The sequence below is a fragment of the Megalobrama amblycephala genome, linkage group LG5 (genome assembly GCF_018812025.1).
Source record: "Megalobrama amblycephala isolate DHTTF-2021 linkage group LG5, ASM1881202v1, whole genome shotgun sequence".
NCBI classification, from domain to species: domain Eukaryota; kingdom Metazoa; phylum Chordata; class Actinopteri; order Cypriniformes; family Xenocyprididae; genus Megalobrama; species Megalobrama amblycephala.
In genome coordinates, this window is record NC_063048.1 from 26,824,209 (window position 1) to 26,841,667 (window position 17,459).

A 17,459-nucleotide genomic window follows, 5' to 3' on the forward strand; every position below is an offset into this window, starting at 1 on the left:
GCGACATTGTTGACTCACATAATGATAGAGCTCTGAACGGCTTTATATTACGAGCTCCTCTGACAACCGAAGAGAATCGTCGCAACCCCAGATAGAGCTCTGAGTCCCCACGAGATTCAGAGTTCCTCTGGCACAAGGGTTAGTTAGCTTAAGAGGAATTTAGATGTGTGCTGGATAGTACACTGTTATATTATACAATATATAAATGTCACAGCACACATGGATCTACTTCTTAATCTTTTAAGGACATTTTCTATGCATATCGATATTTTATTAAATAATTAGCATCAAACAAACAATATTAAGATTAAAAATTATTGCACAACCACCCAATAGGTGGGATGTGCACCAAGTAGGTTATGTAAATCGCCATTAAACAAAAGAAGAAGAGAGGATGGCGCGCTTTTCTTAGCGTCTGTTTCCATGGTGAATCATCGACCGCTTGTGTGTTGAACATACTTGTGGAACTTATTCCCGGAGCATTTTTGGAACCAGCATACCTCGAGTAAGCTCAACCGAGAGTTCAGGGTATATGTGACAGTAAGTTAACCCTGCTTTCTGGAATACACCCCTGGATTGAGGTACTCTGTTGTTTTATTTTGCTCATTGGAGTGAAGAGGCCAGTTTGTGTTTTATTAGGCCACAGCGCACTCAAGCAACGACTCAGGCTTGCAACGGTGGTGTTTTTGGATGCATGAGTGTGGGCCCACAGATATGTAGTTCATATGTGTTTGTTGTCTATCGTGTGTATCGTTACTATGGTTACCGTCTAGGCACCATTTCCTGTCTATTTATGGTTATAAATTCCTGTTCAGTCATCTGCAGATACTGATTTATTGGTTTATCTAGTGAACTATTTATTTATTTATTTATTTATTTATTTATTTATTATTTTATTTAATCTATTTATTGACATATTTATTGACATCTTGACTATTTATTGATCTACTTTCTGTGATAATAAAACATTATAGTTTGTTTTATTTACTCATACTTACCTGGTGTATTGAGTTATACTTACCTGTATTATAAGTCCTTTAATATAGGTGTTTTTACAGCATCTATTTGGTTACAGAAACGGGAAAATTAAGGCTTAGCCTATAAATATTATTAATATCAGAGGTGTGTAATAATTTATAAACTTGTCGAGAGACATATTACCAGAACCCGGTGCTCCACCCTAACAGAACTTGGGGCGTGGTAAATCCTAAGAGGGTAGGGGGCGCTACACAAATATCACTACTCGTCCTAAAATACTTAACCCAAACCCTGCTGTAATTGTGCGTGTGTAAATTCCAAAAATCATATCCTACAAAACAGGATGATATTTCTCCTTCGAACGATGGGTTGGTGACATCTGCTGTTCTACCTGTAACACTAATGCTATCATTATTGTTCATTTCTTGCGATGGGTTGGTGACATCTGCTGTTCTACCTGTAACACTAATGCTATCATTATTGTTCATTTGTTGCTCCAAAGTGACTCTCTGGCTCTTTGAAACAACTTTCGACCTCTTTTAATCCTGCGAGGTACCTGGTGTAATAAAGCTAGAACAATTTTATTAAGAAATAGAACATAACTATCAGTACCACATAATTATGACAAAAATTTATGCCGCTTCAGAGATTTTCTGCCACCCTGGACAAGGATGTGAGTGTGGGAGTCTATCTTTAGGGTCTGGTATGGTCTTTTGGCTAAGCTCATGAGACCACTCAGATTACTATAGTTCAATTTCTCTATCAGAAAAATTCAGTGCATAGTTGGGGCTTTCTGCACACCTTTAAACCTATGGTATGGGCATGGTTTTTAACCTCAGGCTTATAGGTTCCTTGGGTTAATAGCTTCTTGCTCACTAAGTCTGTGCTTGTCTCTATTCACAGCTTGGTTGGGCAGGCATTTGGTCAGTATGGTGGCATTAGTATTAACGATCCTATTAGGGTTGTCAAAAGTATTGTACCAAGTCGGTACTAAAATTTTAAAAATGAGACTATAAAAGCATTTCCCCCTAGCATTTTTAGAGCTGTTGAGCGGATTCTGGTAAATAGACATCTGTGATGCTCTTAAACGAGTGCTTACACAGATACACAGGGGAGCATTTGAAAGCAGGCGTCTATCAGCAAATATAGTAGGGATCTGCTGAAAGGCGCATGCTTCAAGCGTTCAAACTCATCCTTTTCACGTAGTCATTACTGCTTAGTGATTTTAGAGTGATTTAATATAGTGCTATCCCCTGGCTTATCTCTTAACCAGCAAACACTAGGACTGAATGGGGCTGCCGAATATTTTTCCTATTATTTGGTAGAATTTGTTATTTGTTTTGAAGCCATTATCCATGACTTTCTGAATAAGGTATTCACTAGGACCATGTGACGTCACAGTGCTTTATCGCCACCATTTTTGCGCCCTGGTCACAGCTGCGTGACCTGTTTCAGTCTATGGTCACAGCAGCCACAACTACCAGAGGTAGATCAACGAAACATTCCCAGAAGGTTCACAACAAGGTTACAATATGCCCGGGATATGTTGTGCTGTTAGCTGTAACAACAGTCGCCAGAGAAATGCTGAACTACAATTTTATTCGATCCCAAAGGAGTTAGATCGGCGGAATAAATGGTTGGCTTCAATCAGAAGGGACCACTGGCAGCCAAACAGCAATGCACAACATTACTGCACATAACAATGCACATAACTACTGGGACTGTCATATACATAACATTATAATGAGAACACTATTGTAATAAAACATTGTGAATTCAATGTGCTTAGTTGTTTCAGCGGGTTGTTGAGCGAGTTAAACATTCTTATTAGCACAATTCAAGCTTCACTTGTGCATTCATGTCATTTTGTGCAGATATAAGTCATAATATTAAATTTATGTAGTATAAATATCTAATTAATCTCATATAGGATGCATTTCATTGAGGTAAATAACCCGCAGCGCTTTATTGTACTCTATTGTGCTTCAACGAGAGCTCTCAAACAGCAATGCAAAAAATTAATAGGCCTAACTTTGATTGGGGCTGTCATATACATAACAATATAATGGTATACACTATTGTAATAAAACGTTGTGAATTATTTGGGCTTAGTTACTGTGTTCTTTGTTACGGGAAGAATGCATCCACAACAGGAGCTACATTCTGACTACATAACTTAGTTCAAGTTCATCTGTGCATGATATTGTGAAAATATTAGTTGTAATATTATGTTTATTTTGTATAAATATTTGAATTATCTTATGTAGGATGTGTTCCATTGAGTTAATTAACCTTTAGCAAAATGCTTTAGTTTATGGGTGTTCATTATCTTCAGCGTGTGCAGCTCAAACAGCAATGATGTTATTTCAAACAGTAATTAAAAATGTTTATTATTACTGTAATATTAAAAATGTTTGATATTTTTTTCAAAAACATTAATACATTATTTTTAATAATTAGCACTTGAATTGTTCTCGTATTATTTTCATCAACTATAAAAAAATCATGAAAATCATTTCCTTATTGTCCTTACGGAGGGAATTTAATTTTATTTTATCCATGGCATATGTATTTTTTTTCTTTATATAGCCTAAGTAATGTTGTCCAGTGACTTGTTTGCATTTAGGTATTTTATTATTTTTATTTTTTTTTTTTTTTTTGTGAGGCAATAGATTTTTGGTAACACTTTCTCCGGTGTATGGTGATGGACTATGTACAAGATATATCCAACTTATTCTCAGGGGAACTACTGTGGAAATGTTTTTAAGGGACAAAACACAGTTGGAGGTAATAAATAAGGATCACATTAGATAACATCATTGCTGTTTGAGCTGCACACACTGAAGCTGAAGAGAATGAACACCCATAAACTGAAGAGAGTGAGCACCCGTAAACTGAAGGGCTTTGCTAGATGTTTAATTAACTCAACAGAACACATCCTATATAAGATCATTCAGATATTTACACAAAATAAACGTAACATTATAACTTTTATTTGCACAAAATCATGCACAGATGAACTTGAACTGTTACGTAGTCAGAATACTCCTGTTGTATGCATTCTTCCTGTAACAACAATTTATAGTTATATTACGTGTTTGACTGGTCTCCATACTGAACTGTATTTAACTAGTTAAAAGCAAAAGCTTGAATAAATAATTGTCTAATTCAGATATTTATTGAATATGCCTGGCACACGCAGCAAACCAGATAAGATGGCGGAAAACGCGAAGATGGATGTAGCAGAAAACAGAATGGAAACTAACCAAGAGATTATTCTCAATGAGATACGAATGCTTAAAACAGAGCTACTTTTGAAAATAGACGAAAAAGCTGAGATCCAGGCCACGGAGATAAAGACGCAATGTGAGCACCTGAGAGAGGAGTTTGGGACCGTGATGGGCCAAGCAGCCACGAGAATGGCCACAATTGAGACGCGGGTACTCTCGTTGGAAGAAGCAGAAAGCGGCCATTCAGATGACGTGAGTACTCTGCAGCGAGAGGTGGCAAAACTTAAAAAAAGATGTCGTTGCATTGGAAGCAAAAAATGAGGATCTTGAGGCCAGATCGCGCCGTTGTAATCTATGCATCACGGGAGTGAAGGAGAGACGGGAGGAGGGAAAGCATATTCCCGACTTCATATCCGAGCTGCTCAAGGATTCGTTACAGCTGGACAAGGCCCCTGTAATAGATCGCGCACACAGAACCTTGAGATCGAGACCAGGAGACAATCAACCAGCAAGGGCAATTATAGTGAAATTTCACTATTTTCAGGAAAAGGAATTATTGCTTAAGAAAGACATGCAGAGCAGGGAGATTGTCACACCGGATGGAGACAAAATACACCTCCAGCCCGACTATACCCAAAAGGTCGTGAAACAGCGATCAGCCTTCAAATGAGGTGCGTGGTCTACTCAGACGCTGTGAGGGTGTGCGCTATGGTCTGTTCTATCCCGCCGAGTTGAGAATCACTGCCAAAGATGGGGTGAGGCGGAGTTTTAAAGATCCAAAGCAGGCTATGTGTAACAAATGGCCCAATAGGTCGATTTTACATGGATTAAAATTGGGGTCAGATTAAACTGTGAGAGCTTATGGAGTGTTTAAAAAGATGAAACAGACAACAGAAATGAATAAATAAGGTGTATTTACAATTTCCACATGGAACTTAAAACAACACAATAAAACTAGAATAACTTAGGCTGTTAAAAGTTTGGAGTCCGTTTGCACCATACATAAAACAGTCCATAAGAATCCTAGCGTGATGTAACATGTATTTATTCACAGCTCTGGAACATTTTGGTTTTGGTTCTAGTTTTTGCACTTGGATCAGTATACTCTATGCACATCCAACTGCTTGTATAAGAACCAATAGGGTAATATCAGACTATTTTTGTTTGCACAGGGGTACAAGACAGGGTTGCCCCCTGTCACCACTCTTATTTAACATTGCGATAGAACCCCTAGCTATAGCGTTAAGGAAGGAGGCAGATCTGCTAGGTATAAATAGAAGTGGGAGCACCCACAAGATTTCGTTGTATGCAGATGACCTCATAATATATATATCCAACCCAGATATGTCCATACCTAAAGCGATAGAACTTATAAATAGTTTTGGGGGAATATCAGGATATAAGATAAATTTTAATAAAAGTATATTATTCCCAATTAATAATGAGGCAAAGCAGTTAGACCTCAAGAAATTCCCATTCAAAACAACTTATGATTCCTTTAAGTACTTGGGAATTTCAGTGACAAGTACATACAAAGAGCTATTTAAATGTAATTTCACGGTATTGATGGAAAAAACTAAAAAAGATTTAAACGATTGTCCTTGTTACCTATTTCACTAGCAGGCAGAATAAACACAATTAAGATGTCGGTTCTGCCAAGGTTTTTATTCTTATTTCAAAATATCCCATTGTTTATCCCCAAATCTTTCTTCAAGGAGTTAGACAAACTTTTATCTTCTTTCATATGGAATAAAAGCATTCCAAGAATCAGGAAAACATTTTTAGAAAGACAGAAAGATGAAGGGGGACTGGCATTGCCCAACTTTTTGTATTATTATTGGTCATGTAATATTGATAAAGTTATCTATTGGGCAGAACATTTGGATCAGGAGAACAAACCTGTTTGGGTGGAGATGGAACAGGCATCTTGTGGTCCAGTCTCTCTATTCTCAATGCTCTGTGCCCCACTACCATTCAACAGGAAGTATTTGACAAGCAGCCCATTGGTGACTAGCTCTCTAAAAATATGGGCTCAGTTTAGGTCACACTTCAAGCAAAAACAAGCACTTTCATTGTTACCCATTACTTCCAATGCATTGTTTCCACCATCCTTAATTGATCATGCTTTTCAGGCATGGTTTAGAAAGGGGCTCAGGTGTGTAAGGGATTTTTTTTCAAGGCGGTAGTTTTGTCTTTTTTGAACATATAATTAAAGCATATGATATTCCTAAATCTAATTTTTATAGATATCTGCAGGTGCGAAGTTTAGTCAAAAAATATTTTAATACCCTTTCATAGTTGGATTGAGGAGCTCTTTGACTTGAGTATATCTGAGCGAGGTCTGATATCAACAGTGTACAGTCTGATTCAAAGAGCGGCCTCTCCATCTTAAGACTTTTTAAAGAAACAGTGGAAAGAGGATTTGGGAAGTGTAGTCGCAGAAATAGTCTGGCAATCAGCCATTAGAAGAATTCATTCGACATCTATTTGTGTCCGACATGGTCGGACAGTGGACTACTGCAATTTAAGATAATCCATAGGCTACACTTTTCTAGAATTAAACTGCTGTGTTTGAGACGTTTTCATATATGTGTGGAAAGGAGATAAAACCAGACCCCATAATAGCAATATTTGGTGTGGCATTTGAGAACTTTTCACTACCACCAGGTCAATCGGATGCACTGACTTTCCCTTCTATGTTGGCCCAACGGCTTATACTTCTAAAATGGAAGTCAAATAAACCACCAACACATATTAAGTGGGTAGAAAGTGTCATGGCATATTTAAAGTTAGAGAAACTGAGACATTCCATGCAAGGCTCTGTCAACAGATTTTTTTAAAGTCTGGAGGCCTTTCCTTTCATATTTTGAAGATAGATTTAACCCAAACATTAATTGTAAGCTCCCCCCTTAATCCCCCCGCCCACCTAGTAGGTTTTTTGTTTGTTTGTTTGTTTGTTTTGTTTTCCTATTATGTTTACGATGTTGTATTAACATTTTAATTTGATTTGATTGTTGTTCAAATGTTTGGAAAATTCAATAAAAAGATTTGTCTACTATAGTTATATTACTATAGTAACTATGTGTAACATATGTAACAATGACACTGTAAAATAAAGTGTTACCTAATGTTATGTATATAACAGCCCCAATCATAGTTATTAATGTTTTGCGTTGCTGTTTGATAGCTCGCGCTGAAGCTAAAGATGATCATCAGTACGATAAAGCGCTGCTGTGTTCTTTGCCATGTCGGATACAAAAATGGCAAGCATAGCGGAAGTGAGGTCTTTGGTTCCTTTGAATAAGGCTTCTGTCACATCCCTAGTTTTCTCATTAGTTAAATTGCACTACCTTCTCTCACTCATTACCCTCCAAATTTTAATCCATATTTATTTTCTTTGTGTGCCAGACTGTTGTGGTTGTTTTGCTGTATATATGGTCCTGTTTGCCCTGCAAAATCCAGTCCTGTCATTGCATGCCTGGACTGTGCTATTCTAGCCTTTTAGTTTCATTTTTGAATTCAAATAAAAGCTTCTACACTTTGTAATTGAGACATTGCCCTTTCCTAAACCAAGCACCTGACAACAAAAACCACTACCACAAGCAAAGCCCTGGCATTTCAACCCTGGGAAACCATGTAGCATATCGTCCTATGAAACAAGTCTGACTCATTTCCTCTTCATTTTTAACAGCTGCATTATTCTATTGAGTAAGTGGCAGTGAATCTTCAGTTTGTTTGAGGTATAATATGTAATAAATTCCATGTAATATAGGGCTATAAATATCTTGCTTGTGGTCACTCACCCCTTTTTCTGGTTATCAAATGATGAATATGTGTGTAATCAATAGAGGTGTCACATTTTTCACTCTCCTCCGCCTGTAGGGCTGTGGGTGACCATGATGAACTGTAGGTTGATGGGTTTTGATTGTGTAACTGTGCAATCTGGGAAGTAACATCTTGAACTTTCCTCTTTTCTCTCTTGAGCATGTTCACTAATATACCTGAAAAGCTTAAATTAAGGATAATGATTTGTTTCAGCCTGGAGGCCTGTATAATACAAGGAGAATCAAATGCAAAACAGTCAATCAAATGGAAAACAGTGTAAGTTTCTGGAGATTCAAAATCATGACTTGGGTATTCCTGTAACAACTGGTCAAGAATGTAGTGCAGGGTTCTGCAATTCTGCCCTGCAGAGTTTAGCTAAAACCTTGATCAATATAATTTGAATGAATGTGGATTGGGGCTGTGAAGTTCCAAAAAGAAAGCTAAATCAGCATAAAAACATTATAAATATAGTCCTTACAACTCTGTATGATATTCCAAGTCTTCTGAATCATTATGAAAGATTTGTGAAGAAGAACTTGAAGAACAAAATTTAAGTCACTATTCACTCATTACAGCCCGGTGGGCTGTTAACCACTGTCACTTGATCAGTAGTGAGTTTAACTTAAGAACCAGATTTGTGTTCAAATCATTTTGTAGTGAGCAGCACATTCCAAGGCCCAGTTTTATGAGTGGTCCGTCTCTGACTCTTGGATCTTGGTGGACTAGTACAAACAAATGTCAAACCCCAGGTGAAAAGAAAGTACACTTCTATAATGTACTGAAAGTGTTCTATTTTTGTGCACTAATTTTGTACTTAAAATACTGAAAATTCTTCTTTAGTACTTCTTAAAATAATCTTAAGAACATCTAAGTGTAGTTATCTCTGTATTAATTTTTTTTTTTAGTTAGTTACCACTTGTAGGTGGAAACTAAATACATTTTTTTAATACAGAGATAGTATATTAAAATCACATTTTAATTCATATTTTATGCTGTCTCAAAATAGCACAGTTGAGTTCACTTAGATGTTCTTAAGATTATCTTAAGAAGTACTAAAGAATAATGTGTATGATTCGGATCGTGTGTCAAACCGCCAAACTGCTGAAATCACGTGACTTTGGCGCTCCGAACCACTGATTCGACACGCTGATTCGACACGCTGATTCATAATGCTCCGAAGCTTCCTGAAGCAGTGTTTTGAAATTGGCCATTAGAAGTTGGTAATTCGTTTTTTTTGTGCACCAAAAATATTCTCGTCGCTTTATAATATTATTTTTTGAACCAGTGTACTCACATGAACTGATTTAAATATGTGTTTAGTACCTTTATGGATCTTGAGAGAGGAAATGTCATTGCTGGCTATGCAGGCCTCACGGAGCCATCAGATTTCAACAAAAATATCCTAATTTGCATTACGAAGATTAACGAAGGTCTTATGGGTGTGGAACGGCATGACAGTGAGTAATAAATGACAGAATTTTCATTTTTGGGTGAAATAACCCTTTAAGTACAAAATTAGTGCACGAAAATAGAGCATTTTAAGTATATTATAGAAATGTACTTTTTTTTCACCTGAGACGTCATCAGATAAGGATGATAGAATAACTGACAGGGACATATTAGATGGCAAGAGTAAGACCCCTAGCACCAATCCCCAGAAGGACAGGACTTCTCATTGGTCCACACACAGTTTCTGTTCTTCACCTTTCTTGAAACTAATTTCTAAGGTTTAGGCACAGGCCGCCATAAAAATCCCTTAGGATCCTTTGGATGCAGCAGCGGTGACTAAAACAAAGAGAGGCCACAAGAATAAATCCAACCTAAATCCATTCATAACGATGTTTGAAAACCTTAACATTTATGTAAACTAAAAAACATCAATTTCACACTTATTCAGAGAAATAAGTATTCTCTGTGGCAGCTATTTGTATTGCAATATGTTACACAAATTCATCTGTTAACATACAAATGAATGCATGCATGACAGTTTAATCTTTTTCCATCATGTCTGGACTCTGTGTGTTCAGAACAATGCCAAAGGTATTTTGGTGTTGGTTTGGGAAGTGAGCAATGCATTGGTTTAATGGTTTAAAAACTTTAACGATACTGTTCTAATTGAGTGCTTTAGATTATGTAAATGAATCCCACAGGGGATAGAAGGGTGGGTCACACTGTGTGTGATGCCAGCAGCCAACCACAGCACTGAAATGGAGAAGCACCAAATTGCAATCTCCTCCTCATTGGAAAGGGATAAAGGGATACCCTTAATCAGACACTCCTTGTTCTGAATCTCCGGCACCTGCTTCCATCCTTGCTCCTCTCTCTATTGGTTCTACTGTGGGGCTTCGTCCTGGCTCTCCTCTCGGTATTTCTATGGCTCCCTCTCCCTGGCTCCTCTCTCTGTCAACTTCACCTTGGTGTTTCCGTCTGCCAGTTCCTCCCACTACCTTCCAGCCTCCAGCACTGCTCCCAACTCAAGAGCCCCCACCCTCCCCTTTCCCTCCTCTGTTGGTATAGTGGTTACATGTCTCAGCAGCGTATTGGTGTTTGTATTGCCAGTAGCAGATCAGCAGCAACAGCAATAATCAACCACAGCTGCAATATCATCAGCAGCAGCAGCATAGCAGATCTATTCCGTCAAGACCATTAGCATTATCATATTCAGTACTATGCTAAAATCTTCAAAATTTGTCATGATAGAAATATTATTATGATGAAAAAAAAATATATAACAAACTATATTAAACATCCAGTTGTTTCATTGTTGTGATTTTACTGGCATGCATTTGAATAATATCTTTAATTTTTCATTATTTACATTAACCAGACTGTTATACTTTACTGGAAATCAAAGTGTGTTTACTTTTTTGGCGGGCTGAGAATAAAGGAACAAGAGAGCGATCATTAGACTGTTTTCACACCTCAGATGTATAATGTTCACATTAGATCTAGTGAGACACAAAATCTTAGGTTTATAAAATATTATTATTAAGTTGAGGAAAAGGATACTGATCTCATTATCACGGTGGGTCAACGTGTCCCGCAGCTTTTGGAGTTCTGCATGTGATTTTCTCTCCTCTCCATCAGACATGCCCATTAAAGAAGGACTGCTGCCATTACTCACCCCATTTTGAGAAGAGGATCTCTCTTGCACTTTCACCTGAAGAGAAAAAAATGTTTGATATGTAATACTTTTAATTGTTGGAGAATTACTTTCATGTAGCTAGAATGTGCTCTCCTTTTATTTGAGACAAGAAAAACCTAAATATTTCATTTAATTGTTCAGGGCACAACACAAAAAATACATTGGTGCAATGATATAAGTTAATGCTGTTATTAGGCACATTCCACAATGTTTTTTTGTTTTTTTGTTATTGTTGTTTAAACTATTTAATATGTTAAGTAAAATTGAGCATAAAATTAACATAGCAAGAGTTTTCTCTGTTAGTTTTAAACACAAAAATACAATACATTTATATTTAATTAATTGTAACAAAACTAATCCTAATTATTATTACTTTCACTTTAATGTATGCAACCCTGTTACAGCATTATTTTGCCCTATAACAAAAAACAATAAGAAAACAAATAAGAAATGACATTTTATTGCATACATTATATTATGCACCCTTTCTACAGCAAGGTGGAAAGACAAGTGAAGAATATCATATTATTCTTAATTCTTGATTGAGACTAAATTTGCAACCTTGTCACAGGCAACCTAGGCACATGAATACAAAATGCACACAGAGACAAATCAAATAGTGACCAACCAAATATATGTGCGGCGTCTACTAAACATTTGTGGAGTTGTGTGGAAATATTTTTAATGATTTATATTTTATTCAATAACTGTTTCGGACTTGGACATCATGCAGTGTGGCAGATAATAACATGGGTCTTGACATGGCTATGGCTGCAAAATTAAACTATCATTCTGGTACAGAATAAAAAGTGCCAAGAATGAAGAAAGTATGCATTTTTGTAACATTTTAATTCTTATTTAGTCTTGACAAAGCAATAAATTCATAAGCAAGTTGTAAACAAATAACTCCAGTCCAGCTCTCCACTGTGTTTTGTTAGAAATGCCCCATGATGGTTTGATGTATAAGAAATCAGGGCCTAAAATTAACATCAAGTGCAAAATGAGAGTAAAAATCTTTGTTGGCGAGTATATGAAACTGTGTCAGTCGCCAGATGGCCGGTAACATTTTTATGACTTCTAACAATGCAATGTTGTGAGAACATGAATGTGAACAATATTTAACAATGTTTTAGATCTGCCTGCATTGACACCATTCTATGCAAATTGAACTGAGCTGGATGATGACATCACTGTTTTCTCCAGAGCTGCTGTATAGATAAATTATAACTAATAATTGTTACAATGGAATGAATCAATACTGAACTTACTTAAAGGTGCAGTAAGTGGTATCTGAACTACGCTGTTGGACATTGTTGATATTTGAAATCAACTCAAACAAACACACCCCTCTCTTTATTGCTCCGCCTCCAAAACTCACACTCCAATTCTAACCACCATGCTCCGAGTCAGACTCAAACCGCTGCCCAATCGCTGCTGGCATGTGAGGCGAATGCACTACCAATGACGCTAAGCACCACATTCTCTAGCGGTCATCATTATGCAGTGGTTTAACTGCAGAACTCTCACTATCTGGCCACTGTTACACATGCGATGTGAATGAATGTCTGTTTATGTGCACAGCTGATGTGCAACAAAATGCTTTATAAAAAAAAAAGAGCAGTTGATGAATGAACGACAAAGAAGCACAAAAAATTAACATGCAGTACACACGAGTAAATACAGTTCGTTGTTAGTCGCAAACAGCACAGCAGCTCCAGACAATCAAAACCCAGTGTACTCACATAAGCAGGATCAAAGCAGTTTTCAGGCCTTCCCTCTTAGCTCTCTCCAGTGCTGGAAAGCTTTTCTAATATAAACCAGGTCCTAAAGCGCTTGCCCAGGCATAAATCTTCATTCCAGTGATATTCCTTTGAGCTGTTTTGTATTGCGTCCCATTTCTCGTTTTTTTTTCTTATTTTCAAATCTTCTGCTTGCTCCTTCTCTCTCCTCGACCGTCATACGCCCCCTGATGCTGATTGGTTAGACGTTTGTTGTTGGACTCGCCCGACTAACTTTCAAACAGTGGATTTGAAATATCACTGAGTCCCCCTTTAAGCTGGACAATGACACCATTTTTTTCTAGAGCTGCTGTGCAGCCAAATTTATTTTCCTGTTATCACTGTAAAGCTGCTTTGACACAATCTGCATTGTAAAAAGTGCTATATATCATCAATCAAGATTGGACTAGTTTCACATGTGCTTCAGAAGCAGTCACGCTGGAAGTGTTCCTCAAAGTGTCGTCTTCGACGCACAGCGAGTTCCCTCGAAAGGGATTTAATTAGGGGTGTAATGAAATGCTCAGGTCATGATACAGTACGTATCTCGATACTGGGTTCACGATATGATACGTATCACGATATTTTGAACAAAATGAAACTGAATTTCAAATAACAGATTTATTTAAAAAACATTAACAATTAATTTCAATAACTTTCTTTGCTGTACATACAAGATCACATTTCAAGGTTTAATAAAAAACCTTTTGTATTCAAATTAACAGCTGAATAGGTCTGTCACTGAAAAAAAAAAGTGAAATTTAACATGAACTTAGAATTAAGAATAGGGGCCGTTCACATATTGCATCTAAAAACGCGTGGAAAGCGCCGCACTGCTTTCTCCTTCTTTCCAAAGTGCTTGCACTTCCGTGGCATCTGTTGTTGCTATGCAACTATGAACTGCACTCTCCACGAGGAATAGGAAGTTTCAGCAAAGGATAAATTAATTTCTAGCCCTTGCATTAGCTTTACTACTAGATATATTTATGGAGATAAGATATAAAAACCACCCTGTACAGCTATGATCAGCTGTTTGGCTGAGACTTTGATGTTTTGTTACGGAAAGGCCATAGCTGATCAGTTGTCACATCTTGTCACATGACCTGTGGTGCGCTTGCGGCATTCTGAAAAGTTGAGAATTTTTCATCTCGATGCGCCTGGAAAACGCACTGCATGCGCATTGTGACCGCGTTGCTTCCATTATGAGCAAGCCTGCCGTGCGGCTACATTTGAAATAACTGACGCACGCGGAAAAGATGCAATATGTGAACGGCCCCTAAGACAGAACTTCTTAAAGCAAAGCATCACAAGCATCTTTTTCTTTCCTGTGAGCACAGCTGTTGCCTGTGGCACTGCGGTGAAAGAAAACCACGACTTTTCTCATGCAACCAAGCAAGAGACTGATGGTGCGTTCACACCAGACGTGAATGAAGCGTTAAGCGCGAGTGTTTTACATGTTAAGTCAATGCAAAGATGTGAACAGACATCCTTAACCAATCAGGAGCTTGCTCTAGTAGTGACGTGATTACGACGTAGTGAGCGGAGGCAGAAATCCGAAACAACAATGGAGAACAAAATCATCGTCGCTGTACGATACATCTTTGTACTTTTATAGAAACCGGAATAAAAAGGATCTTGCTTGGAAGAAAGTGAGTGAGGAGGTCGGACAATCTGGTAAGTTGTAAAAAAAAAACGCTCTTTACTCAATTTGAGCTATATATATATATATATATATATATATATATTGAGACTACAAGCTAGCTAAAGCCGACAAATTGAGCTTATTCGCCGTATTTTACAACTACTTTCACGTTGATGAGCTGATGTGTTTATTTTATGCTGCAGAAACAAGACGAGCCGCCTGGCAGAAGCCCCTTTCATGACGTGAATTTGCATCTGGTGTGAATGCCCCATGACATGCGAAACGTTTAAACTTGCTTGCAAGATTTGATGTATGCGCGAAACACTTACTGAACTAGGGAGCTGATTGTGTGTTCACAAGACTTCTGCATATTGGAGGTTGTAGACTAGAATTTTTGCTTCAAATGATGTAAAAATGATCCTGCCTACTCGTTCATATAAAGCAATATATTGATTTAAATTTTGTAAGACACCTTTTGTCAAGACACACAGAATGCATGGAGGTGTGTATCTTTATGAATAATGCTGTGATTTGCACCTGAGAAGACAAAGACCCACATAATGAGCCACATAATGACCCACATAATGAGCCCTTTCAGTCAGGTAGGCTATGTGAAAAAACCCTCTGTGAGCTTGCTGATAACAGGATCATATCAGCTGTACTAACATTAATATAATATGAATTAATATTAATATACATATTTAACGTTAATATATAAATGACAGAAAACATGATTTTTGATCAAAATACAAAATCAAAAATACAGAAAAAACAGCAATATTTTGAAATATTATTGCAATTTAAAATAATGGTTTTCTATTTTAATATACTTTAAAATATAATGTATTTCTGTGATGCAAAGCATCTGAACATGCATGTTATCTCTATGGCATTTCATATAGGCTTTTAGCTTAAAAGCATGCACATTTGGAGAAATACTGATGGATTCTCATATGTTTATGTCAATTTTCTATACAGAGGAGTAATATTTATTCAATATTTATTGTCATCACTATGAGCGCTGGACACTCTGATGTACTGTGTTTTCAATTCATACTTGCAGCCAGGGGGCGCTCTGTGCACATTTAGTCCACAAATGACTCATAATGAAGAACAGGCATACCATGTAACATTCCAGGAACTAACGCGTGATTTTTTCCCCAAACCAGTTCAGCCCTGGAGCCGATTCTAAACATTTCAATGGCCATGTTAATCACAACAACGATTGCCTACACCCAACCCTGATCCCTAAACCTACCCATCACTGTAGCCTCAGCCAATTAAATTGGTTGCAGGGTTTTCCGCTGAACCATGTGGGAAAAAAATCACGCTGAACTAACAGAGGCTTCCAGAGATCACTATAACCATGGCTGTAACATGCAAAAAGACCTTTTGAAGATAATAAATACACAATTGTGACGATGTATACATGTAATGCCTCAGAATTTGCGCCTGAATAGCGCTTGCTCTGTGGGCGTGGCCGAATTAGCGGATAATGAGCTGACTCACGGATGTCTGACATGTCTCTCTTTTCATACAGATTACATAAACAGAGAATTTTTGTTTTCGATTTGACTTACACAATTTAAAACGTATGTTTTATTTTTGTGTGATTAGTATTCACTAAGTTACAGCTCATTTTCTGAGAACTATCAGATTGGACTTCGTTCAGAGGGAGACAACAGATCACGCATCATGTTAGTTTTCTTTATTTTACAAAAAGCACACCATTTTGTTTTCACTCTGAGTGTACAAATAAAAAATAAAATACAAATAAAAGAAGACATTCTATAGTTTCAATTGATATATTACTTTTGTCTCTATGACAAAAAATGGAGTATTTTAAGTCGGTTCCCATTCAGTCAGTCACGTTTGACGTTACGTCGATACTGACGTAATTGGGTCTTGCCTGGGAGCCCAATCACCTCCAAGGATACAAAACAAGCCAATGGGAACTGGCCAGTGAGATTTACATGCGGGACCACACCCCCGGCATCCGGGTATAAATAGGGCCGGCATACTCACCTTCATTCATACTTTTGCTTCGGAGCCGATCGGCTGATCATCCTTTCACCTCCTTCAAGAGTGAATTTCTGAAAAACTAAGAGAGCACACAGCAATTTTAATTGCTAAGGACCAGTTCCTTCAACAGCAATTTTAATTGCTTTTTCCTGTTCGTTCTCTGGTGGCTGCTCGAATCTCTCCAGCTGGTTGGGAAGGCATGCTCAGCGGTGGGTGTGACGACGCGCTGCCCACAGGACGGTGCTGCACTCATCCCTGTGTGCTTCAGTTGGTGAGGTGTACTAAAAGAGCAAGCACGGGCGATCAGCGTCTTTTTCAAGATGTCTTTTCGTCCGTGTGTGTCTGGATGCGGTCGTTTCCTTACTTCCTCTGACGGCCACGATCACTGTCTCACGTGTCCAGGGAAACCCCACGCTGAGGCAGCGCTCGTGGATGGTACATGCCCTCATTGCGAGGGCATGTCCATGTTGGCATTGAGATCGCGACTCTACCCCAGCACCAGCGGCTGTAGCGGCCGCTGGCCAGGTTAGTACTCTGGGAGATCTGAGGATTACAGTGGGAGCCACTTCGTCAGGTCCGCCCCCCACGAACCTCCCACTCCTCCGCAATGCCATGTGCCGTCGAGCTGCCGCGGGACCCTCCTCTTGCTGATTCGGAGGACGAAGATGACTCCGAGCTTCCGCCCTCAGGGGTGGTCATTCAGTCTGAGGCGGACTCTGAATTGGCGGCCATGCTTGCCCGGGCCACCGCGGGCATCGGTCTCGTGTGGAACCCTCCACCAGTGTCCCGAGCGCTCGCGGTTGGATGATTGGTTTCTGGGTTTGGGGCGCGGTTCACAGCCA

At 38.3% G+C, this 17,459-nt stretch overlaps 1 protein-coding gene across 1 annotated transcript in view; it reads right to left on the reverse strand.

The window, feature by feature from the left end:
* kif6 (kinesin family member 6) overlaps positions 1–17,459 on the reverse strand; it is a 196,961-nt gene that overhangs the window by 59,602 nt on the left and 119,900 nt on the right. Inside the window, exons 6-7 of the mRNA XM_048190258.1 lie at positions 11,043–11,193; positions 8,012–8,209 (exon numbers count right to left, since the gene is read on the reverse strand). Of these exons, the coding sequence (XP_048046215.1) occupies positions 8,012–8,209; positions 11,043–11,193 (349 nt within the window). The remainder of the gene's footprint in view (positions 1–8,011; positions 8,210–11,042; positions 11,194–17,459) is intronic.